Source organism: Equus przewalskii, chromosome 24, assembly GCF_037783145.1.
Source record: "Equus przewalskii isolate Varuska chromosome 24, EquPr2, whole genome shotgun sequence".
Classification (NCBI taxonomy): Eukaryota; Metazoa; Chordata; class Mammalia; order Perissodactyla; family Equidae; genus Equus; species Equus przewalskii.
The window spans coordinates 12,651,983-12,679,165 of record NC_091854.1 but is presented as its reverse complement, the minus strand read 5'-3'; the positions used below and the strand labels follow the sequence as shown (position 1 = coordinate 12,679,165).

At 39.4% G+C, this 27,183-nt stretch overlaps 1 protein-coding gene across 1 annotated transcript; it reads left to right on the top strand.

Annotated features, from left to right (window-relative positions):
- Nucleotides 1–1,256: 1,256 nt before the first annotated feature.
- LOC103564889 (calcium-activated chloride channel regulator 4-like) lies at nt 1,257–26,307 on the top strand. Its single transcript, XM_070592152.1, has 14 exons — nt 1,257–1,440; nt 5,754–5,894; nt 6,034–6,181; nt 9,495–9,603; nt 11,345–11,522; nt 11,846–12,064; nt 14,384–14,611; nt 17,052–17,229; nt 18,545–18,651; nt 21,177–21,392; nt 21,986–22,253; nt 24,108–24,278; nt 25,220–25,453; nt 25,820–26,307. The coding sequence occupies exons 1-14, from the start codon at nt 1,282–1,284 to the stop codon at nt 26,191–26,193; spliced, it is 2,730 nt and encodes a 909-aa protein (XP_070448253.1). The 5' UTR covers nt 1,257–1,281; the 3' UTR covers nt 26,194–26,307.
- The last annotated feature ends 876 nt before the right edge of the window (nt 26,308–27,183 follow it).

Below are 27,183 nucleotides of genomic sequence, written 5' to 3'. Positions count from 1 at the left end.
CCCATAATGTACTTGAGGCCTGGAAGGAAGGTGTGGGATGCAGCCTAAGAAGGCAGAGTCTGGGCAGGTATCATAAAGCCTCTATCTTAGAATGGGACAAGTTGTTCTATTCTATTTTCAGTTCTTTTTTGGGATTTTGGGTACTGGCTCCTTTTGCTTTAGGACTAGACACTCTTGATTTATCATCAAAACTCCTAACCCAGCCCCTGTTCTCTTTTCTTTTAAATATTATTACATTATTTGCCTTTTAAAACAATACTCCCACTCCCACGTAAATACGTGGGCTCATCAAAACTCCTAACCCAGCCCCTGTTCTCTTTTCTTTTAAATATTATTACATTATTTGCCTTTTGAAACAATACTCCCACTCCCACGTAAATACGTGGGCTCAGGGTAAGAAGTAGGGTTCATATCCTCACTCTGACTTTTACTAACTATGTGATCTTGACAAGATACTGAAACTGTGTGCCTCAGTTTCCCCATGCATAAAATGAAGATACTATTCAATCTTACCTTAACAGTTGCAGTGAGGATTAAGTGAGAGAATCTTTGCCCTGGTAAGCACTGAGTAAATGTTCACTATTAATATTATTCACTCTGCCTCAATAGTAACCAACATACTCCCAGACATTTTTGATATGTTTGTATAAAAACAAGCAGCATATATGTATAAAAACATTCTTTATTGGGCAGGATTTTTTTTAATTTACTCTAATAACTTTATGAAATCTTCTTTTCTCAAAGTATTTAAAACTTTAATTTAGGTTTCAAAGCCATCTTACCTAATTCGGTGTTACTTATATTTAATAATCTTACATCCTCTTCCATTATTTAAATCCTTGGTAAATAATCTAAATAATAGTTAAATTTCTTTGTAATACTGAAGAACAACATTAACATTACTGTTTCTGTTCGTTTCACTATGAAATTTTATTAATTTTCACTTTACACTCTATAGAAAATAAAAGAATATGTCTACCTTTAGGAAATTAGCAAGAATAGAAAAGAATTCCCAAATAAAAACGTGCAATGTATTTTATACAAGGATCTCATATCTTCTATATTTTATCCACTTTCACAGTAACATACAATAAAACCGTTCTGTAAACTAAAGTCAAATATTTTCCCATACATGTAACATTGACCTTTATACACTCAACATCCCACAGTAGTAAACAAAGATAATGGTTAGGAGTGTACATATATATATAGAGAGAGAGGTGGTGAAAGAAAAGCCTCTGGAACAAACCGACATTGGGCTCAGGACAACTCAGAGGAACGATGAGGGTATTCAGAAGTTTTCTCTTCCTCTTAGTCCTGCACCTTCTGCAGGGGTCCGATACTTCCCTCGTTCAGCTGAATAACAATGGCTATGAAGGTGTTATCATTGCTATAGACCCTGCTGTGCCAGAAGATGGAAAAATAATAGAACAGATAAAGGTAAGGAAGAAATGGGATTACTTCCATTAAAATTGTGGAAAAGACAAGAAGTTAAAAGTTAATTATTATAGAAAGTTCTGAATGGTTCAGGGGGCTTAAAAGCAGTGGGCTGCAGTGAAGACAATGATACAATGTCAGTGGGAATTGAAGGTTCTAGATGGGGTTCTACCTGTCTCAGCATAACACCAAAGACAAGTCACAGGGCCTCCCTGATCCTCAGTGTCTTTATCAGTAAATAAGCAGTTGGACTTGTCCATTTTTAAGCAGTGATTTATTGAATGTTTATAGCATGTCAGGGGGAGACAAGAGTGAACAAAAAGCCCCTGCCCTCGTGCAGTGTACACTCTTTTCACCCGCTGTAGATAATAGAGACATGTAACTGTGTAGCAGGTCAGACGGTAGTAAGTTGTCATGGAGTAAAATAAATCAGCCAAGGGGGATAGGGAGTGTTGGTGGGGCTGGGGTAGGGGAGAATGTGGGTTACTGTTTCACGTCGGGTACTCAGGGAAGGCCTCACTGTTGCTGTGACATCTGAGCAGAGATCTGAGATGAGTGAGGGAAGAGCCCACTGAAAACTCTGGGGAGGGAACGGCAGGCGCAGAGGCATGGAGGTGAGAGCATGCTTGATGCGACCAAGGACACAACTGTGAATGAGCAGGAGGAAGGGCGGAGTGGGCTGAAGTTGGAGAGGTGGCAGGGCCCAGAGCACTGGAAAGACTTTTGGGGCTTTTACTCTGAGTGCCATGGGAATCCATGAAAGGATTCTGAGCAGAGGAGGGGTGTGCTGTCTCCTGCATATTCGGGGATCACTCTGAAGGCAGTGTTGAGGAAACTCTGGAGAGGGTTTCCACTTGTCCTCATCCTGTATAGGATCTGTTGCAGCAGAGAGGTGCAGAAGGACACTGGGTAGGAAGCTGTCGCAGGTCAGAAGTGATGGTGACTAGCAACAGGGCTATTGTGGTAGAAATCATTAAAGAGGGTGATTCTGAGCATATTCGGAGGGTAGCATAGACGAATTTGCTGATGGTTTAGATGTGCGGGGGGTAGAGGTGGAAGGAGGGAAAGATAGAAGTCACAGAAGACTTCAAGGGTTTTGGACTGAACACTTGGAAGGAGGGAATTATCAGCACTTGAGAAGAGGAGAAAATTTGGCAGTTGAGAGATCAGCAGTTAGTTTTGGACATTTTGAATTTGAGATGCTTATTAGACACCCACGTGGATAGAGACAGGAATCAGAATTCAGGGGGAAAATCTGGGGGGAGATGAAAATTTGGGAGTCATCAGTGTGTGGGCGAGATTGGTAGCCATGAGAATAAAGTTCACTAGGAAGTGCAGATGGAGAAGAGTGAGTCTCCAGGACTGAACCAAGGACTCCGATTTCTACAGTTTCTTCCACCTCTCACATTCCATGTAAGAAAGAGATTGGTGTTACAGACATGTGAATTAGGTCCCCCGTCCCTGACATTTACTGCTTCCTTATATTCAATTCCTCCACTACTGTGTCCTTATGCTCACTGCTTTAGCCCTCTCATGGGTGTTATTATCCACCAGAAGCTGATGGGCATGACCTCAGTGGTGAGCAGGTGATTCTGTGGCTACCATTTGTCACTCATTCTATATAAACTCTGGCAGCATAGCAGGGTTCATTTATTGTTACCTTTTGAATTCCAGGGGAAGATAAAGATTCCTTATACTGAAAAACACAGGCTTGAATAGCAATTAATATAGCTGATTCTGATTGATGGGTTTCTTAGTGTCCAGGGACAGCCAATCAGATTCAAACTTTTCTGAACCTCTGAAATTAATATTTGGAAGAATTATTTGCAGGGGCAAAAATTTGTGAAATGATCCTCTCTTGAACACTACAAGTAAAAGATTGATTTTTAGTGGAAATGCCTAGATTACACAAAGTTTCCTGACAGTCTCCTAGCCCTCTGCAACGTCCTTGCATTTATATCTTCAGGCAACCTTGAGAAATATTCTCATCCACTTTACAGAGGAGAAAATTGGTATTTGAAGAAGTAAATAATTTTCCCAATGTTCCATTAAAAAGCACAATCACAGCTGTGATCCAACACAGGGACTTTGAAGGCTGACAGACCTGGGTTTGAGTTCTGGCTTATATAAGGTGACGAAAATCACTGCATTTTGTAACTGGTGGACCAACTTGTGGAGATAACCTTACTGTTGGGATACTCTCTGACCATAATAAGAATTTTTGTTGAATTGACTCATAATTCATGACCTAAGATGTCAATTGTCAACTTTCATTATTCACTTTATTAATGTCTTTTTGGTTTGAGAGTACTTGTTTATGGAAACATTGATGTCTTAATCTTCTTTGATCCAACTAGGATATTAGAGGAATTCTGGGAAGGAATTTCGAAGGAATATTACAGGAATTCTGCTGAGAAAGACTGTGAGAACCGTTATTAGGCCCCCTAGTGTATCCCAGGGTATCGGCCATGTTATATAGGGTCTGTGAAATCCCTCCTTGAACTGAAAACATTCCATTAACCAAGGGAGCTGCACAGAGCCATGGAGACTACAAAGAAAATGGAATCCCTTGGAGTTGTACAATGTACAACACAACTGTATGCAGCAACACTATTTTCCAATCAGTAGCACAATTCAAACCACCACATATGCTTTCATATCGTAACCACAGAGAGAGCCATCACTTCAAGCAGAAGGTAACTGGTTGAGACCTAAATATCCCTCAACAATAAAGGAGAGAGGCCTCCTTAGGGAACAGGTAGAGAATTCTTTCATCTGCTCTAGGCCAGTGATGAAGTAACCTCCTATCTAGATTAGGAGCTCTCTGAAGCCCTTTTCCTGACTCCTAGCCAGTCCTCTGGGCCTTCAGTTCTCTGTACTCTGGCTTCTGATTGATCCCATGGCTCTGAACCCAATCAGTTTGCTGATCTCCTCAGTACATTACAGTCAGCACGCTGAACTCTCTTCAAGAACACAGGGTAGAGAGCTCTGGAACTCCTGAAATAGAACAGCTCTATGATGGGCTTATGTTAGGTCAAGAAGCACCCTGGAGGACTGGAGCCTGCCTTGAAGAAAACAACACTCTTGACTAGGATGTTGCCAGTGAGATGAAGAGGATGACACCGTCATCTAGCATCCAGGATCCCCCAAATATTCAATGGGTTTGATCATCTACCATAGGACTTTTTCACCCATTTATTTCTCCCACTACATAGTAAGCTCTAGGGAAGGACTATTTCTCTTAATAATCGTTGCATCTTTGGATTCAGGATATGGAACAGTATAAGGTGATATTATTTTCAGCTTGTTGGCAGAGCAATAAGCTCTGCCTAGGATCAAAAAGCTCTGCCTCTCCTATGAATTTTCCGTCACCCCCACCTTCTAGGATCCCAACCCAGCTGCCTCTCCTGCGCAGTGGGAGTATAATGAAAATCCTCTCCTATGACCAGTCCCTACAGAATGTTCTCCTCAGCTTGCATCAACTAAGGCTGTTCTCTACTACGACTTATAAACAGTAATGATATCAACCGGTTTGTGACTGCCTATGTGTAGAGTACTATACAACTCATTTCATATTTATGCCAACCTTAAAGATAGATTGTAATACTCCATTTAAGAGATGAGGGAACTGGGCTTCAGAGCGTTACGTAAACTGGCGAAGCTCTATCAGCCAGAAAGTGCTGATGCCAGTATTGGAACCAAGCAGATGATGCTAAGGTCTATGCCTTTACCATTTTATACAATTTCTCTTAACACCAAACACAAGTATTTGCCTTTTGATGAAGGATTATGGAAGATTCAACCTTTAATGGGCAGGATGAAGCTATAATTTGGATTGACAGGTGGTAGAGTTGGAATTGTGAGGCAGAGACCCTGCTCATCAGTAAGTTGTTTTTTCTATCCACTCTTTTTTTTTTTTTTAATGATAACCATCATCAACACTGGGTTAAAGGTCCTTTTCTTTTTTCTTTTTTTTTTTAAAGATTCACACCTGGGCTAACAACTGTTGCCAATCTTTTTTTTTTTTTTTCTGTGTTATCTCCCCAACCCACCCCATACACAGTTGTGTATCTTAGTTGCATGTCCTTCTGGTTGTGGGATGTGGGGCGCCACCTCAACGTGGCCTGACAAGCGGTGCCATGTTCGCGCCCAGGATCTGAACCCTGGGCCGCCACAGCAGAGTGCGTGAACTTAACCACCGGCCATGGAGCCGACCCCTCTATCCACTCTTAAGTTGGGAAATGCTTGTGCTGAACCCCTGCTCATTTAATCCACTGTCACTTCGCCATCCTCACATGTGTTTCCTTTAACAATAGGACATGGTGACTACAGCTTCTACTTACCTGTTTGAAGCCACAGAAAAAAGATTCTTTTTCAAAAATGTTTCAATATTAATTCCTGAGAATTGGAAAGAAAACTCTGAATATAAGAGGCTGAAACATGAAAGCTATGAACACGTGAGTCAAAAAGTTTCTCTTAAAAATTAGTTTTTGCTGCTCCTCAGTTTTACAGCAAACCGATCGTTTCAGACTTGTTCTGACTAAATGCTGTCATTTCTATTTCTGATCTTTTAAAAATATTTTTAAACATTCTCAGGCTGATGTTTTAGTTGCACCACCTACCCTCCCAGGTAGAGATGAACCATACACCAAGCAGTTCACTGCCTGTGGAGAGAAAGGAGAATACATTCATCTCACCCCCAACTTTGTACTTGGAAAAAACGAAAGTGAATATGGACCATCAGGTAGGAATTTTCGTTAAAACACATATTTTGCAGTGCTTCCAACAAGCAGTTTTGTATCCAGCTTAAGTGTCCAAGCCTTGGAGCCAGAGTCCCTGGGTTCAAATCCTGACTCCCCTACTTATCAGCTGTGTGTGACTTTGGACAAGTGACCTAGCCTCTCTGTGTCTATTTCCTGTAAAATGGTGATTAGAGGAGTTTCTACTTTATACAATTGTTGTGAACATTAAATTAGATAATCCACTTAACTATGCTCAGTACAGTGTCTACAGAAATTTGAACACAGGGCAATGGTAATAAACGTTTTCTTTTGGCATATTTTTAGGTTTTAATTTTCCAGTTCTTCACAGCCAGATATTAATCAATCACGTGCTGCTTCCATGGAAGGCAGATGCCTGGCAAGCTGGAAAGAGCCAAGAGGCCCGTTTCTGGCCAAGAGAAAACACTCACAGGCTGTTAGTTGCTGATACTCTTATTCAACTTATTTGGTTGAACCAGATGAACTTGTCATTAAGTCATCATTTTCACCTATAAAAGTGACAGTTTCATCTACTTCCATCTAAAAGTTAACATTATTGGTTCAAATGAACTAAAGCATATTATTTTTCATTTAAAATGCAAATCATTGTTAAAGGAGGGCCCAACGCACATGTCACTACTCAGTGAAACTTCCTGAATCTGCATACTCCAGAATCTCCCTCTTCTGTTGCCCTTTCAACGAGCACACATGAAGTCTCTTGTCTCTGTTAAACACTCAGCTGGCCCTGGTCCTCATCATTACCTGGGCCTGTTCCCCACTGCAATCTTGAAAGCTACATCATGTCACCCCATCCCAATCTTACATTTCCCCCACACTTTAGCCTGACCATGTTTGTTCTCCTTGGCACCTCTAATGCCTTGTGCCCTTCTAGCTATACTTTCTTTCCTATCTGGCATGTCCAGAAAGTCAATTCAATTACAAGTAAAAATAGCTCAACACTCTTATCCTTAAGTTTCATTTGACTTGCCAAGTTCTCTGCACTGAGTTTCCAGCTAGTTTCCTTTGGTTCCTGTTAATATGCTTCCAAGATGTAAAACAAAATTACAAAACTAATTGGTATCATTACAAAAACACATCTTCCAAGCTCAGGGAAGCACTCAAAGCTACTCAACAGTATTTTTACTTGCCTCTTCTCAGCTCTCTCTCTCATTCCCCACAGCAGCTGTTGTAAAACTTCTACCAGTTTTCTCAAGATCTCTAGTCACTCTTGTCAATCCCATCAATCAACAGATGCTTTGACTGAGAAAATAAAGGCCCTTACCTTCTTCCTCTTTACTTTCAAACTCGTGTCCATGTTCATCTCTCCCCACCTCCAGCTGTCTTAGAAGAGGAGGATGTTCTACAGTTTCTAAAGCCAAGGTCCCCACCTGAGTTTTGTGGTTTTCCCATATCCCTCAACCTCAACCCAAGCCCATAACTGACAGTTTCACCCTTCCCTCTTACACAGGTCTTTCTGCCATAATGGGATCCATGTGTTTTTGAAAAAACTCACATTCTGCAAAACAATGCCCTAATAACAACAAGGCTTTTGGTAAATTAAGGTTAAGAAGACAGTCCTAAAATCTATGCAATTTGTAATAAAAATGATAACAATAATAATAATAGATACCTGGGAAGATCATTTAGACCACCCTGGGCAACAGCTCAGTGTGGCCAGATGCGGCCATCATAGCAGATATTAAAAGTACACACACATGCACACACAGACACACGCACGAAGGAAATGCTTTTAGAAATGAAAATAGGATTTGTGGGAACTGAGACAATATACATGGGAATGGAATTCTAAGTCAGAGGGGCTGCTTTGTTTTTAACAAAAACTGTAGAGCTGTAAGGTCTACATCATGATGATTTATATTCACCTACGTAGTGAAATGATTGCTAATGTCAAGCTAATTAACATTTCATTGCCTTACATAGTTACCTTTGTGTACGTGTGTGTGGTGAGAGATCCTGAAATCTACCCCTTTAGCAAGGTGGGCACTGGGGGCAGGACAACCTGCCATGACCTAAGAAGGAAGCACAGCTCTGTAAAAAGTGAGCCACTTGTGTAGGCAGTTTTAAGTTTTCTAAAAATTCGCCAAATTCTATAGCAATAGCTAATATGAGGGCTTTTTCCTCCCATACTGAAGGTTTCCAGGCTCACTAATCTGCCTCCATTTGCCTAGGAAGCCTGAAACCAGAGTTCCTAAAGTTTAACGTGTAGAGGAATAACTTAGGGATCTTGTAAATAAGCAGATTCTGACTCAGTAATCTAGAGTGGGCTCAAGATTCTGCAGATCTTGTTAGCTCCCAGGGGATGCTGATGCTGCTGGTCCCAGGAACACACTTTGAGAAGCAGGGATTTGAAGAAGAAACGTGACTTTTGCATAAGACTGAATTTTCCCCCTATTTTCAGGTCTCATGAGTTGATCTGAGTTAGAGAAACACACATTGTAGCAGAATAGGCCATATTTCCAACTTCTCCTCCACTTCTATTTCCTCTGAAGTTTTTACTAATATTCCTAAAACAAAAATTCCATTTGTTTTTTCTTCCCGCATATCAAGCTTGGATTTACCTTTATTCTTACATTCACTCTAAAATTCTGAGGAAAATCTTTTTATTCTGATTCTTTATCTCCATGCTTATCCTAGTCAAGGACTATATCTTACTCATCTTTATATTTCCAATACCTACTATAGTGCTGAATATGTATAATCAATAAAATTTTTTTCATATAATTAATGCTTATATATGCTAAGTACTATACATTAATCAGTTCACTTAGACACCCACAAGATTATGTACAGTTTATCACAGTGTTTTTCAATCTTTTTTTCGTTATCAACCTCCTAGGGAGCATTTTATAGACACTTTTTAACTAATCACATCCTCATGAAGTTTTAATGCCACAGATTTGTTACACATCTGTTTATGTTGTTGGTAGGAGTGAACATTGTAGAGCCAAAAAGCCAAAAACTACTGTAATATCTAAGAGTTTTTGCCTCCCAAGAATGAAAAGCCAAAGCCCAGTCTATTCTGCCCATAGCGTATACGTCATAAATATTTTGCTGATTTAACATGCTGTGGAATAAAAAGATTATATACTATATCATGTAACATAATATAATATAAAGCAATGAAATATACTTTTGTATAAAGAAAAATATAAATGTTGGCAGCTATTTACAACCTAAATATGAATATTTTTGATTGGAAAAAAGTTTCTTAAAATAATTGCAGGGCAAAGTTTGTCACTTGAATTATGATGACATATTTGGAATATTTTCCCACAGGGAGGTTGTTTGTCCACCAGTGGGCCCTTCTCCGCTGGGGAGTGTTTGACGAGTACAACGAAGATGAGCCTTACTACAGCGCCACGTCAAAAAAAATTGAAGCAACAAGGCATGACCATTTAAATTTTCTTAAATTACCTCAGGCTGTAACTTCTTATTTTCCTTAGTTTGATTTCTTTCAAAAGCCAGTCATTCATTTTTGTCCCAATGCAGGTAGTGGATGCTATATCACAAAACAGTGCTTTTTTTTAGAAAATGTACCTTAAATTAGCTAATTGCCCTTTTAAAATACAGATAAGGTCAAGAGCATTTGGTTGCCAATTTGACATGTTTTTATCTCTCTCTACGACAGCTTCCAGACTCATTCACGCCGAAGTTGTTCTCTGTGTAAAAGCTTGTACTATAAGAGCAGATCAAAATTATTTACACTACACAAGAATGAAAAAAACAATGGTTAGAAGTAGCGGTAAATGTGGGCTAAGTAAGAAATCAATCAGCTTCCAGGGACCAAACAGGAATTTCTTGGGATTTATAAAGATCACTTAAAATACCAACCTAACATCACATTTAATAATAGACAATCCTCTTGCTTCTGAGATAAAGAAAGCAGAATGTTTGGAAAGAGTCGATCTAAAATTAGGTACCTTCAGCTTAGTCAATCTGAGCTGCCCTGCCGGGGCTGAGGACTTATCAAAAATGTACAAACTGGGGGCTGGCCCCCCAGCCAAGTGGGTAAGTTCGTGTGCCCTGCTTCGGTGGCCCAGGGTTTTGCTGGTTCGGATCCATGGTGCAGACCTTGCACCCCCATCAAGCCACGCTGAGGTGGCCTCCCACATAGCAGAACTAGAAGGATCTACAACCAGAATATGTACTGGGGGGCTTTGGAGAGAAAAAGAAAAAAAAAACTGGCTGCAGATGTTAGCTCAGGGCTAATCTTTAAAAGAAAAAATTGTACAAACTGAAAAATACATAATTTCAGCAAAGGCGCTTCTGACTACATTTGTTCACATCATACTCTTCCTAAATGTCTAGTCTCTGCTGCAGCATATTCACACGATTGTTAATAGATAACATCGTTATGTTCACTGAGTTTGGGGCAATAGAAGCATGCACATATGTAGGAGTCTCCCTAAATGACTGAATAAAATCTAGTCATTCCTTCTGGGATTAAAACTGGAGAAACATTGAAAAGATGGGATATATTCACATCCCAGCATACTTGTTGTAATCACTGCCACTGTGGCCAATTCCATGCAGTAAAACATACGCATAAAATGCCTCCACCATTCTTTACTCTGCTCTCCTGGGCAGTACCTCAGTCTTTCCTTCAAGCCACATTTCACCTTGGATACAAATGCTCCTTGAATAATCAAACACTTGTAGTCATGCCTCATCCCATTCTTTGGGGATATCTTCTTGAACAGAAATCTACAAAGAACCTTAAGCTAAGGTGGTACCAAGAGTAACTGTTTCACAAGTCACCTTGTCCAGACTCCTGCAGTGCATTTACCATCACAAGGCCACCAGGACAGGTGTTTGGAAAAGGGGAGCCTCCAGCCATTAGTGTGAGCAGGACAGCAGGAGCTTGAATCCCAGCAGGGAACTCAGCCATTGCCTGCACTGGAGATCCCACTTAACATTTCCCTCTGCCACTTCTTGAAAAACAGATAACTGCTCTGGTAGGAACCCTGAAACTTTGCTGTCAAAACAGGATGTGTGTGGTACATAAATAAGAATAAACACCTTGATATAAAAGTCATTATTAAAAAACCTTGATATAAAGACACAAGATATTTTAAAAAATTTGAATTGTTAGGTTGCCTCAAAGACTAACTGTCATATACTTTCAGGTGTTCCACGGGTATTACTGGTATAAATAGAGTTTATACATGTCAAGGAGACAGCTGTATAACCAGAGGATGCAGAATTGATTCTAAGACAAAACTGTATGAAAAAGATTGTCAATTCTTCCCTGATCAAGATCAAACTGAAAAAGCATCCATAATGTTCATGCAAGGGATTGATTCTGTAAGTATACCAATCATTGCTTCAGACTGTATATTTATAATCAAAGGACATGTTATCATGTTTATAAAAGATCTGTGCAGGTGATGTGAGAAATTAGATGTGTTAGTATAGAGTTCTTTGAACGCTGACTAGTACATAGTAAGCACTCAAGTAGCATTACTTATTATTGAAAATCCACTTTACTATTATATGACTCCTCGGTGAATCAATTTCATTCAATAAACAACATATTTGGAGAATAGATTTTTAACTTTTTTCAGATTTGTACTTGATTTCTGAAGGCATCATATAGAAAAATTTTTTTAATTTTATCAACCCCTTAGGTCGTTGAATTCTGTAAGGAAAACAACCATAACCGAGAGGCTCCAAGCCTACAAAACAAAATGTGCGATTTCAGAAGCACATGGGAGGTGATCAGCAATTCTGAGGATTTTAAAAACACAACATCTATGGTGGCACCACCCCCTCCACCTGTCTTCTCATTGCTGAAGATCAGTCAAAGAATTGTGTGCTTAGTTCTTGACAAGTCTGGAAGCATGGCGGTAAGTTTCTGATCCGATTTTTCCTGGATGTAGGGACAGGTAGGTGATTGAGGGCCTAAGAACACTCTGAATGCTATCTGCACCTGGATTGTTCTGAATTGCATGGTGACATAAGTACCAACAATTCCTGTTATCATGACCTCAAGCAGGGCAGTGAACATTGTAATGAAAGAATGACGGGAATAGAGTTTAAAAGACCTAACCCAAGAGTCTCTGTCTTTTCCAGAAAATAGAAAGTTTATTGAGGAAGACTTTTTGGCCCTTTAGTAAAGCTTTAGTTAGAAGATCAGAACTAGAGGTTGAAAGATGAAAATGTTTTCTAACCTTGCCCTTGTTGTCTATTGGAGATACTTGACAGACATGAGGAGAAAGTAGATTCAGGGCTTCTGAACTCCATTTAAAGTCAAGGGACAAGATCAGTCACAAGAACTCTTAACATGGGTTTACCTTATTTTCATCATCTATATAAATGACCTCTTTATGCTCAAAGACACAGACAAAGAGCATCACCATAATGAAGATATGACCAGATTCAGCCATTTATTCCTTCTACTACCATTCACTGAATGGTAGGCATTGTGCTAGGCTCTAGGAATAGAAGCCCATATCCTTAAAGAGTTTATAGTTCAATAGAGAAAATTTTCTCCGCCTTCCCCATCAGCTGGTTAACTCATACACAATCTTTAAAATTTGGTAGAGGCACCCAGTTCCCTGGAGGAGATGGGCTATGTTTCTATGCTGGGCTAAGGTCTCTTCTGCTGGTCTCCCACCATGACCTGTGCAAACTCATATTACTATAAATGATATTGAAATTACACATTTCTCTCCACAAGACTGGGAGCTCCTCTAGGACTTGGAAGCATGTTCTCTAGGAATCATGTCCTCTAGGACTTGAAATAGTGTCTTATTCATCTTTGTATCCCTTTTTCCTAGAATAGGGTTTATCACATATAGGCACTCGGTAAATAATTGTAGAAATGAATGGACTACAAACAAGCAGATGTAATGTGATAAGGTACTCAAAAGAATGGCACATTTGAGGTAGAACAGACCATGCTGAATATCAGGAATAATGTCTTTAACAAATGGGGGATTGGGTGGTTACCGAAAAGGGCAAAGGATGAATGAGACAATCCACAATAGCATAGAGTTTCAGAGTGCTAGAAACCAGCACATAGAAGTGTCTAGGACGTGTCGCTGGGGAGAGATGACATTCCTGACTGGGAGAAGATGAGCAGCCTCCCACGTCAGGGTGCAGATAGAGCCAAGTGTAAAGGTAAAGCAAGGTAGTAAAGAGAGCCCTCAAAGATGGGATGTAGGAGGAGGTTCTCACTGTGATTTGGTTCTGGGGAGTTCAGAGGGAAATTTGGGCATGTGTTGGGGGAAGGTATCACAGATCAACTAGTATTGAGGGAATGGAAAAGACAAATGTATGAAGACACTCACATGGTGGGCATTCATGTAGGAAAGAGAGATGTGAGTCTTAATAAGTTATCAAAGAACCAATTCCAATTAATCCATTGGTGGGGAAATGGTGGGAAGACGTGGGAGAAGAGGAAATGGGGGAGGTAGGGACTGGGCCTCTAAGAACATAGCTGCCGCTTGAGTAAGTTCATCTTTTGGCTAGTCTAGTCCCTGGTGATGGGGAGATTTTAGTCTCTAGCTGGAGTCCCTGATAGTCTGGTTAGACACTGTAGGATCTGGGGAGTGGTTTCATCTCAACGCAACTAACAGAGGTTCCCAGAAGTAATCAGGCAGAGTCTAAGATGTGAGTCATCACCCTCCAATTCAATCCAGCCCCCACACTACTCTCCACCTCTAATTTGGGTGCTTAGCAGTCAACAATCAGCTCTACCCTAAAGCTTGTTTTCTTTACTATCTATATGTTTTCCATAGTACACATAACTATACTTTTTTATTTTATGAATTGAAAAAATTAATTGTTGGTGCCAGCCTGGTGGCACAGCAGTTGTGTTCGCACATTCGCTTTGGCAGCCCAGGGTTCACTGGTTTGGATCCTGGGCACAGATCTAAGCATTGCTTGTCAAGCCATGCTGTGGCAGGTGTCCCAAATAAAATAGAGGAAGATGGGCATAGATGTTAGCTCAGGGGCAGTCTTCCTCAGCAAAAAGAGGAGGATTGGCAGCAGATGTTAGCTTAGGGCTAATCTTCCTCAATAATAATAATAATTGTTTTCTTTAATAACACCAATTGCTATTTATAGAAAATTCTTAAATTCTATTCACTCATTTTATGTGATCTGCTGTTATTTTCCAGTTGAAAACCACTTGGTTGTTTTTCTTGTCCTTTCTTATTCAGAGTTTTAATCGCCTAAATCGAATGAATCAAGCAGCAAAACATTTCCTGCTTCAGACCATTGAAAACGGATCCTGGGTAGGAATGGTGCACTTTGATAGTATTGCCCTTGTTATAAGTAATTTAACTCAAATAATAAGCAGCAACGAAAGAAACAAGCTCTTCGAGAGTTTACCTACAGAAGCTGTTGGAGGAACTTCCATCTGCGCTGGAATTAAATCAGCATTTGAGGTGAAAATCATACTACAAATACAGTTTATTCTTCTAGGACATTTGTATGTTAAATGCCACTGCACTAATTTGCTCCCTATTTTTCGCATAATTAATCCTAAGAAACACAGGACTAAGCCCATAGAGAAATTCACTAGATGATTTTTTAATGGATCACTAAGTCAACATATAAACTGGTGAGTGAATAAATGACTATTAAAATGCCCCTAAAGTACAAGCCCAATGGGGTCGGGACTTTGTCTGTTACCATGCAATAGTCAGTGCCCAATAAAGGTTAGTTAAATAGGTGTACTTGGGCAGCAAAAGTCATCAACATTTAATGCAACGAAGCAAGCTAAGTGTATGATTCCACTTTGGGTCAATTCTCATTTCAGTGTCTGTGACATCTGGTTACAGAAAAGTGATGTTTATCTCTTAAAGCAGATGTGGCAGGGACTGTTAGTCAAAGTTGGGTAAGGAAGACTGGTCAGAACATGAGTTTTGACCTCAGAGAGCTGGCTCTACTACGTACTAGCTATGTGACCTTAGACAACGTTTCAGTCTCTTTGGACTCTCAGGGCCTTAGCTATAAAATAGAGGAAAACAAGAATGCTACTTCACAGGACTATTATGAGGAGCAAATGAAATGATACATTTACATACTCAGAACAATATCTATTTATACTAAATATATAATTCACAATAACTATTATTATGAATTTTATTATTATCCGAATGGTCACCTTGAGCTTGTAATTAATGTCATTTGCATCCTTTTCCTGCTAAGGAATCTTCACTGTCCCCTCAGGGTCTATAAAATTGAATCTGAATTCCTCAGTCCCATGTTATATGAGTCTCCTGTCCCCTCAATAAAATTGCCCTCAGCTCTCTTGCCAGCCTTTTTTCTCAGTTCTCCCCTCCTGAGGCTCTGTGTGTCAACCAATTTACTGCTCACATCACTCTCCAAGCCCACGATGTACTAGCAGCCTCTGGACCTTTCTCCATGCAATTCCCCTGCCTAAAACATTTCCTTCTTTCCATCTTTGCATGTTAAAATTCTACCTATTCTTCAACCTCCTTGCTCCTTTGTGCAGCTTTTCCTGCTACTCTCACCCCTGTTGAATCGCCCCCTTTTATGAATTGCATGGCATTTCACTGTAGCTTTCTAACATGAAGTCCTGGGTTCAAACTCCATTATCACTTACTAGCTTTGTGACCCTAAGCATGACTCTTCACCTCTCTAGTCCCCTATTACCTCATTGGTAGAATGGGGCAGTGAAAGCTAGCACATAGGACTGTTCATGTTTTAATTTATTCAATATACGTTTATTGTAGGGAGTGGGGGAAAACACGTAATTTAACTTATTCAACATATATGTATGTGCCAAGTAAAGCTTCTCTGCCCTGGTGGTGCACTCTGTCTCAGCGGGGAATATGTTATACATCCAACCATCCATCAAACAATTAATCAATTTAAAACAAGAATGAAGATTGTGGAGACAGTGTTGTGAAGGAACCAAGCAGAGTGAAGTCATAGCATAACTGGGCACTGGCTACCTTAGGTAGAGATGCCACTGGGGCTCTCTCCGAAGAGTGACATTTAAGATAAGATATCAAAGATGAGGAGTCAGTGGTTCAGGCAGAAAGGAAAGTGCAAAGTCCCTTGGGAAAGAGGTGGAAAAGAACTGGATTATTCCAAGAAATGACAGAAGCTAGTGACACTGGAGTCTGACAAATGAGGGGGTACGAAATGTGATTGGCAGGTAGACAGTAGCTACATCTTTCAAAGCTTCGAAACATAGGATAAGAAGTTTGTATTTTATTTTAAGCGCCACAGAAAGCTACCGAAGGGCTTTAAGCATCAGAGACTGAGATTCAATTTACCATTTATGAAGTTGACTCTGGTTGCCCCACAGGAAATAAACTGTAGGGAGCAGAGTGGTAGTGCGGTTGTGATCTAGGGATGTGTTCAGAATTGGGCCTTGAGGTAAATTATACAGAGAATAAAACACATGTAACCTGGAGGAAGTATTCAGTAAATGGTGGCACTGTAATATTTGGCTGTTTCTCTTGAACCGTAGAATACAGAACGCTTGTCAGAGGGTAGTGTGGTCAAAGAGCAGAAAAATATTTAATGCCACATTCTACAATTATATTTTTCATGCCTGGTTGACCTGAGATCCTCAGAATGGGAAGTCATTGTCACTTAGCCCAGGTGGGATGTTCCAAAGCCCTGCTCCCATATAGCTTCATTTGAACAGAAATTCCCTGCAGCAGGTGGACAAAATAGAGAGTCATGTTTACGTTCCCCCAGGGACTGCTGATTGAAGATTCTATGATTTTAAAACAGAAGCTATTTCTTCCTTTCTGCACATTTTTGTTTTCTCCGTACATTTTTTCTAATCTCCCATAAGTCTTTGATCTAGGAACACTTGTAATTATGCTCTGATTATATTTTCAGGTAATTACAGACATGTACTCTCAAATAGATGGATCTGAAATAGTGCTGCTGACCGATGGGGAGGATAACACTGCAGGCAGTTGCGTGGATGAAGTGAAACAAAGTGGGGCCATCATTCATTTCATTGCTTTGGGACCATCTGCTGATCAAGCAGTCATAGAGATGAGCACCATAACAGGTAAAAGGTGACCCATATATTCTAGTCCTTTGATAGCAATTCACAAGTGTAGAGGCTGACGATCAGCAACTTCTCTCAAGCTCTTGCTCTGCAGGCACTGTGCCAGGAGCCTGGGACCAGAGTTAAAGCAGACCTGATGTCTGTTCTCAAGGGGCTCACAGTCCAGCTGGCTGGAAAGACAAATAAAACTATTAATCAGATAGCATAAGCAGATAACCGTCCTCCACGACAAAAGGAATATACAGGAATAAAGCACGATGTGAGCAGAGGAAGCCATTAATTCTCGCAGGGTTGTACAGTGTCAGGAAGGAGGCGTGAGAGACGAGGCGTGAGAGACGAGGCGTGAGCTGGGCCCTGTGCAAGGTGTTGAATTTCTCTGGAAGGAAAAGGGGTGAGAGATGATCAGGTCATGAACAAAAAGACCATGTTGGAACGATAATGCCAGGCACGTGGAGGGATAGTGGGAAACCCATGAGACCAGAGCAGAGGCTGTGGGGCGGGGGCATGGGATTAACAGAAGCTCAAACTGAAAAGGTCTAAATAACAACAGAGTTTCTAGATAAACATTTACTCTGGTAGCTGTCATCTTAGATACACAGACGTGAGATGGAAAAGAGCTACATGTTTTCAGTGACTTCTTAAACATAGAAAATACATAATTTATAAATTATGAACATCAATGATTGTGTTGGGTTGGTTCTAATGTTACCAAATAGATACCCGCTTTTTAATGCTTAGATGTACAAACTCTCATCATTTCAAACTGCTTTCACAACCAGTGTAAAATTTATTTTTATCACAAGTATCCCCCCAAAAAGTACTGCTCTTTTGAACTTGTCTCTCTTACTTACCATTTTTCTGTCTCCTCACTGCCAGCTATTGTCAGGATAACTCAATATAGGAGCATTTAACCTTTCTGATTTTCTGATTCTGATCTACTTTGGCTGGAAAACCTGAAAGCCAATGCTGTTAAAACTATTTCTTACATACAAGTGATTAATTCCCCTAAAGGGCTGTGTGAAGTCTGTGAGCTTTAGTACAACTTACAACATCATTTTTAATATTCTATGGTTATTTGATGAGTTTCAGCCAGCTAACGTTTCCGTAAGTGAGGTGGAAAGGTCACTTACACTTTCTAGTTAGGAAATGTTGAAGTTAACATTTAGAGTTAATCTTTACACCTATCTGGTTTTAGTCTATTTTAATAATCTATACTGCAACTTTGATTTTGTTATTCTGTTATCCTATTAATCACTAAAATGTGATAAGTACTTGTTATCTAGAAAGCAACCTAGTTAATGCACTTACATTTTAGGAGGAAAGCACAAATATGCTTCGGATGAAGCTGCGAACAACGGCCTCATTGATGCTTTCGCGGCCCTTGTGTCAGGAAATGCCGATCTCTCCCAGCAGTCTCTTCAGGTCAGAGCTCCCACTCCTCAGGTTTTCAAGTTTCCACTGAGCCATAACCAAGGATATGATTTGGTTGTTCTAAGTCTTCAGTTCTATATTTTTTGTGAAGTAAATTTTTAATTAAAATCAAAACTTCAGTCTGAAACACAAATTATTCTTTAGATATTACCAAATGAAATAGTGAAATAGCAAACATATTTTTTCTTTTTCTTTTCCCATAGAGTTTGGTTGAGGGATAACATCAAAACTTAAAAATGCTAAATTATCCACCAAAAATACATTTTGTCCAATAATAGCATCCCTCTTTCTATGAATGTATTAAAAAAAAAACTCATGCTTCCAAGATTTTCTCACCCTTCACTGCTGTGAAATTGATTTAAAGTAGACAAATGAACTCAAGTACCTGGTTTAAAAATGGAAGAAATGTAACTTGGAAATAAATTTATCAGGAGAAAGAAAGTGAATGATCATTGCATATCTACAAGCCTAGGGCTTCTCTTATTTGTTCAGCAACTTTTTTCACTAGATTTCTATTTTATTACATCTCTTATGAACTCAGCTCCTTTTCTCGTCTGTGTTTCACTAGCAACACCATTTTTGATTACTTAGATTCAAAAACTTTGAGTACACTTTGATTCTTCTTGGTTGATTCTACATAAAATGCCAAAACAGCCTGTTTCCTTCAAAATATTTTTAGAAAATTCTATTTCTGTCCATATCCATTCCCACCAAGGCTATATCACATCAAGTTATGCCAAAACTTTCATCTGCTATTTTCCAGTTCACAAATCACTAAAATTTGCATTACATTAAAACTTACCACGATCACCTAAATAAACCTATTTTCCTCTACTGTCCAATAACAAGGAGCACAGAAGTTACAGAATGCAGGGTTAGGACAACACAGGCAGATCGCTTTGAAGATCTGGTCTGTAGATTTACCCTGCAAACAGATTAAAAATTGGTCCAAGATCTAGCTTGGCAGTGTATGGAGAATAAACTGAAAGATAATAAAGCTCACTTTTGAGGTTTTTAATCGGGTTGACTGGGAGAATGATGATGCTACTGTCTAAAATTGACACGTAAGAAGGAGAAATGGTTTTGAGGATATTATCTTGTGTTTCCTTTTAACTTTGGTAATTTTTAGTGGCTAGTGAGACATGAAAATGGAATATTCCAAAAGAATTCAAAATATAAGAGCAGAACACGGGAAATCAGCTAGAAAGGAGACATCTGACTGCAGGAGCTGCTCAAAGTTTCGAGAATGGACTTTTTAGATGGTGTGGAAGGGGCAGGAAGAAAGTTTTCTTCCTCTCACTTAAAGGCCTTATAGGTTCTTGAATAGAGAAATAACAAAAAGCAAGCAAATTTGTGAAAGATTAATGTGGATTCATGTACATGATGGGTAGGTCTTGGGAGAGGATACTGACAGGTTAGAGGTATGTTCCAATAATCTGAGTAAATGGGAACTCAGATTTGGATGGTGGCAGCTGGAATACAGAGGAAAGGCTGCATCCTACTCTTTACTCAGTTGTTTTCCCCTAGTACTACTATGTAGCCAAAGCCTTCTAACTTTAACTTTCCTGATAAGAAGTCTAAAAATGTCACTCACATTCTGATTTAACTTGATCATAATACTTTGTTCACTCAAAGACATGTCCACTTAACCTAGGACTGAGATTTTTGTCATGGCAATGATGTTTCAATGGTAGAATCACTCCCTTCTATCAGCACTGCAGTGAGGTAGTTTTGTTTCAGGACTGGGTTGGAGTAGAAGTGGGATTTCCCATCATTCCTGAAATGACACCTCTGCAGGATGCACCTTCTGGGTCAGTGGAGAAGCTGTCTCTCCTTGAGTAAGAGCTAGCCACAAGGACTTGAAAAACTTTCTTTGAAGCTCCTCTCAGAGAAGGGTCCTCTCTTTTACTTCCTCTCTTCTCAGGATTCCAACCTTCATGGACATCAGTTTGCCCTATTTCCACTCTTGTTGGACATGATTACTGTCTGGTGCTACTCACTATCCTGTGTGAAACATTATTTCAAGATTTCACATCAGGAAAACATCCATGAGTGTTTGTCTCAGTATTGCCTAGTCCTGATTTTCTCTCGAGGCCCCCGTTAGGGTGTTTCTCCTCAAATACTCCAGTCACACACACACACACACACACACACACACACACACACACATGCCTCTTACAGCTAATTCTTCACTGAAGTTGTAACACCCTTTCACGCTAAAGCCCAGAGTGGCTGTTTGCCAAGACAACTGGGAAAAAATAATGTGGCCGTATCTCCAACCATAAAACCCATTCTTCTGCTCTAATGCTTTTATTATACCCTGTCCTTTCCTCAGACCCTATACTTCCACACTGACAACTGTCACATCCCAATCAGCTGTCAGAGAGATCACAAGCTAACACGGCAAGCCCTATATAAGCTTGTTCTCAGGCCAGAAGTTAAAAACTATGTGAAAAAAGAGAAAAGAATAAAATTACTCTCTTCTCCAGTCACTAATTTTAAATATATTTAAACAGCTTGAAAGTAAGGGATTAACACTCAACAATAACCTCTGGATGAATGGCACTGTAATAATTGATAGCACCGTGGGAAAGGACACATTCTTTCAATTCACATGGGAGAAAGAGTTTCCCAACATTTCTCTCTGGGATCCCAATGGAACACAGATGGAAAATTTCACGGTGGACACTCTTTCCAAAATGGCCTATCTCAGTATTCCAGGAACTGCAAAGGTAAGCCTTTGTCTTTTAGATCTCCTCGCAAATTTGTTTTACAGCTGAAAATATATTTTTTAATATCATCTATGTGGTGTCAATACTTGTATCATCTTCAAAACTAAGATAAAATAGAATGAACTTTCTATGCCTGTATGGTCCTAAGAATTATGATGGTGGAAAAAAGAACCTATGCATTAGGAGGAAGGAAGAGAAGGGAAAAAATTAACTAGTCTAAGAATAACTTTGAAGAGGCAATGTAGGGAGAGTCTGGGCAACATTGTGCGTAGATACCTATAGACTCATTCCTAATTAGCACTATCAGATAATAGAACCTGTGGACTTCGAGGTCAAAGAAAAGGCCTAGACCAAGGCAAACTATCCAAAACTTACTTTTCCAAGCGGAGATTACGCAAAGTTTGGACACAAAGCATGGCAATAGCCAGGATGCAATGTCGGAATGGCCTCAACTCTCATCCTTTTACCATCAAAAACCACAAAAGCTTGTTTTTGATGCAACAGAGTTGTAAGATTCATTTTAGTGTTGGATAATGGAAACACAAAAAATAACTTGATCTTGGATCCTTACTAAATTTCCCTTGAATTTGCAGGTGGGTGTTTGGACTTACAGTCTTCAAGCCAAACAAAACTCAGAAATATTAACAATAACAGTAAACTCTCGGGCAGCAAATCCTTCCGTGCCTCCAATCACAGTGAATGCTAAGATGAATAAAGACACAAACAGCTTCCCCAGCCCAATGATTGTTTACGCAGAAATTCTACAAGGCTTTGTACCCATTCTTGGAGCCAATGTGACTGCTTTCATTGAATCAAATAGTGGAAAAACAGAAGTTTTACAACTTTTGGATAACGGTGCAGGTAATTCACAGGTTTTTATGAATAAGCCTATATTTTCATAACTCAGGATATGTTTTGGGTCTCTGGGGCAGTGTGGGCCAGTAGAACAGGCACCAGAAGAAGTGATGCAGATTATGCATGAACAACAGGACCAGCAGAAAATTCTATGCAGGTAAAACCTACAAGGTGCTTAGCAAGTGTCTTGCACGTGGTAAGCAGTCAATACCTGGTATTTACTATCATTATTGTTTGTCATCCAGACAACCAATGTCTGTCACCAGATAGGAAGGTCTCATTCAGAAGGCTGAGGACAGCATCAAGAATTCTGAACAAGTCAGTCCTAGGGGGACATCATCAAGAAAGTCTGGCCAGAAAGGGTGAAAGACAAGCAACCATATGGGTAGAGTTAAGAGGTAGAGTTCAGGTCTCTGGCAGGAAGGAGGGGACAGGCAAGAGTACTTTCCAACAGCTGGAACAAAGTGCACATGTAGTCCTGGGAACTGAGGCCCAAGGGCAGGCAGAACTGCCACGAGAGAGGAGGGGACATCACTGGAGCATCAGACACCAGGTCTGACTGGCAGGAAACAAGATACAGTGTTGGCCTTACTCTGTCTCCTTGTCCGTTTGGGTGAGTGGTGCTATAAGACCTTTTTCCTGACTCTGGATCTTTGCAGATCTGAACTTTCTTTTGATAACCAGCTGAGTTAGCAGGTTTTCCATTCATATATTTTGCAGTGTAATTGATTCAGTCAATTTATAATCCCATCCTCACTATTTTTGGCCCTGTGAAAAATGTAGAAGGTGAAATCTTTCTTCGGTACACCTCAACGCCTTCATCTGATATGCCAGTATTTTCCGTAACTATCCCTTCCTCCTCCCCGTTCTGAACCCTTTCCATACCACATTAAATCTTACCTACAACGTGCTTCGTTTCTCAAGGTTTTACCTTAGACTGCTTAGCTAATTTGGAATGCCTTTACCTAAGAAGGTATTGGTGACTAACAATGACTTGGAGCAGGGGTTCTCAAACTTTAGCATGCAAAGGAATCACCGGGAGGGCTTGTTATAACACAGAATGCTGGGCTCTCCCCTGGGAGGTCTGAGAAATTTACATTCCTAATAGGATCCAGAGAGATGCAGATACCTCTGGTCCAAAAACCTCACTGTAAAAACGTCTCTCTTAGTGTGTTGGACTCCCTGAGAATTGTGTTTGCAATTTAACGAATGACTCCACTGCAACTGATATCAAGAAATATAATATAGGATTCCTGAGTTCCCCAATGTTTATACTAATAGTAGATGGGGTGTCCCCTGTCAGACCAGGGACGAAATGAATCATAGAGCAAGAGCTGAGGATTAAAAAAAAGAGTGGTTGAAGATAAGTCAAAATAAGTAATCTGTATGTGACTATGGTGAGAATTAAATCCTATGCAAAGATGCTTTTTCCTCACTGCTGATCCTTTTGATTTGAACACAATGATGACACATTCTAGAAGAAGAGCACCAAAATAATCTGCATATAAGTTCATAAGGTGAAGGTATTCATGATACATATATAGATACCAGTGTGTGTATATGTGTATATAATCTACACCTAAATAAAGATTATACCTATATATAGAAATTATAAAATAATATATAACATTATACATATATGTAATGTGATATTTATATGTATATAAAATAACTCAAAAGATCAATTCAACAAGATACTGGCTGGCTGAGCATAATGGAAATATTCCCAAGGGGTCAATCCAAACCTATAGAGCCCAATCAAGAGGATATGCTTATAAAGGCCATATGCTTGGCTTTGAAAATGAATAAATTTCTCTTTTTCTTTACAATAATCACTTATTCCTTCATTTCTATAACAAGGTGCTGATTCTTTCAAGAATGATGGGGTCTACTCCAGATATTTTACAGCTTATTCAGAAAATGGCAGATACAGCTTAAAAGTACGGGCTCGTGGAGGAACAAATGCTGCCACACGAAGCTTAAGGCATCCACTCAATAGAGCCGCATATATACCAGGCTGGGTAGTGGATGGTGAGTAACTCGTGGTATCTGAAATCCAGTGCTGGCTTGACTAATTGGGAGTTGATACGATTAAGCCTTCAAACATTTTAACTCAAAACATAACTTTCCCCATTTCTGGAATGAAGTTCTCAGTCATCCTGGGATTTGCCTCCAAATTAACCTAAGCTTTGGCACAGTGTCTGGCATCCAGTAAGCACTCAATAAATGTCAGCCATTACTACGTTAGGTTGAAGTATTTTACCTATATCAAAAGCAATATGCCAAGTTTCGGCTCAGAATGACAGAAACAGGCTAATATATTTATGTACCTAAGTATAAACCAGTGGCAGAACTTATCCTTCAGCTGATATACTCTGTAAAAGATACACAAATGAGTAAACATTTATTTTAAATGTTTTTATTAAATCAGAAGAAAAACAATAAAGTAGAGTAAGTTGAGGATAAGGATTAAGAATGCATTCTTTGTTAACTTTCCTTTCTCTTGCCTCTTATCTTGTGACTTTTAGGGGCTTTCTGTCAGCAACTGGAATAAATCCAAAGTATTACTCCTTAGCACTTGCAGCCAGGAAGGAGGAAGTGATCTAGGGCAAGTAGAAGGAAGGGAACTCCCTAGGTTTACTTCCAGTCTGGAGATAATTTCAGAGATTAGTAATTATTTTTTATCACAAAGGCATCTATTGATTTGTATAACATTATTCACACTCACTGCAGCCTTAATTCCACAGAAATTCATTATCTGATTCTATCCCCCAATATCCTGGTCAGGACATAAAAGAAAGAATTCCCTCACCAACTAATTGGATGCTTACGACTTTGTCAACAAACAGTAAAATGTGACTGTATATGGAAATAAAAGGGAGTGAAAGATGTGGGACAGGAGTTCACTTCACCGAGTTCTGAAAATGCTAGTAGAGATTTCCCCACTAAATACCAGGAAATTTCTAACGCAGGGAAAATTGAAGGGAATCCATCAAGACCTGAAATTGATGCAGATACTCAGACACCCTTGGAGAGTTTCAGCAGAACAGCATCCGGAGGTGCATTTGTGGTTTCAAATGTTTCAAATCTTCCCTTGCCTGACCTGTACCCACCAAGTCAAATCACAGACCTTGAGGCCACCCGTGATGGGGACGATATCAGTCTAACATGGACAGCACCAGGAGATGACTTTGATGTTGGAAAAGGTAAGGATGAGGTGTCAGGTGGTGTTGATTAACTTAGAGGTGCTGGTTACAAAAGCAAGAGTGTAAGGGGGGGTTGGAGGGGAACAATTTTTAACTGACAGCTGCTCAGCAAAGCATTAATTTTATAATCTGATAGTTTTGAATCAATCAAACAGGACACTTTTTAACTGGCCCCACCTTTCATACAAAGAAGTAGTATTTGGCAGAGTTTAAAAATCAGAATTCAGCTTTTCTTGAAAAATTAGTAAGGCTTTGGCTATGAATATAAGCTTTGCCTAACTAAACAACATTTTGAGGAGAATGACTAAAAAGGAATTTAATAGGGTATGCTCTGGTTTCTAAACTACATGTAACTTTTTTCCTTAGCTCAACAGTACATCATAAGAATAAGTGGAAGTCTCCTGGATCTAAGAGACAATTTTGATGACGCTCTGCAAGTAAACACTACTGATCTCTTACCAAAGGAGGCCAACTCCGAGGAAACCTTTGCATTTACACCAGGACACATCTCAGAAGGAAATGCAACCCACATATTCATTGCCATTCAAAGTGTGGATAAAAGCAATTTGGCATCAAAAGTATCCAACATCGCGCAAGTAGCTTTGTTTATTCCTGAAGCAGATTCCAGTCCTGAGGAAAATTCCGCTGGTTCTGGAGCTAACGTTTCTCCATTTGTGTTGTTGGTGTCTGGGTCTGTGGCAATTGTTAGTATTATTTCAAGTGCCACCATTTTTTCTTAAACAAGAAAAAAAATTCAAGCAGACCCATAGCAACGTTTTTAAAAACAACAACAAAAGTGAAAGATATTTCTGAATTTGAATTCATCCTGTGTGATCACGAACTCATCAAAATAATTTTAAGAATTCTAAGAAGTATACTTTGATGAAATATAAACATCCAGGAGTATTTGAAAAATTATAAATCAATGTTACAGTTTATTTACACATTATTTTGTTTATCATAAAAAGTGATGAATAAAGATCCTTTTTCATGTTGATACGTATTTCTATTATCTGATACAAAAGCTTTCTAGAATTATAATTCAAATTTCATTGAGAAGTTAAAATTGCCTATTTGAGTAATCAAAATACAAGTGTAAGAAAGCAAATAATATTTGAGAAAAAATGAATTTTGTCTTGGTACTTTCAGGTATAGATTGATGCTGCTGTATTCACCCAAAGTTGCCAACTATATACCACTATATACAACACGAATAAGATCATGATTATTACAATTCATTGATAGGGAAGATACTAGCAAAAAAATCAGTTACCACCTGTCAAACCACAGATTTTCCTTATTTCAGTTCAATATAATCATATATACATATATCTTTTCACTTAAAACACAAATCTGCCTGTGAACATTTTCCTTCATTGAAGGAAAGAATTACTGAAGCTACTATCCATTACCCTTGTTTCCAGATACAGAAAGAAAACTAAAACTTTAAAAATACAATATTTTAATTACCGCTCAGAGTCACAGCCTAAAAGTCTCAACCATAGTACTGAATGGGGTCAATTATAGAGAGAATGTAGGCTGGGAAGAGCAGGTTCACACGGTAGGTCACGGCAAGACCTGCCAGAGACCCCACTGATGCAAAGAGAATGGAACACAGAGCGTGTAACTATGCACTACCAGGTGCCACAGGAACTTCCACTCATGAGAGTAGGGAGACTTTGAAGTCCAAGTTTATAAGCATATGATGACGTCGTTCCTCCAACTGGTGG

Excerpts from the sequence above, each read along its gene's own strand:
- LOC103564889 (XM_070592152.1), top strand. The coding sequence starts at position 1,282 with ATGAGGGTATTCAGAAGTTTTCTCTTCCTCTTAGTCCTGCACCTTCTG. Across the intron at positions 5,895-6,033 it reads AACATGAAAGCTATGAACAC|GCTGATGTTTTAGTTGCACC; the intron begins GTGAGTCAAAAA and ends AAACATTCTCAG. Across the intron at positions 11,523-11,845 it reads TCATGCAAGGGATTGATTCT|GTCGTTGAATTCTGTAAGGA; the intron begins GTAAGTATACCA and ends TCAACCCCTTAG.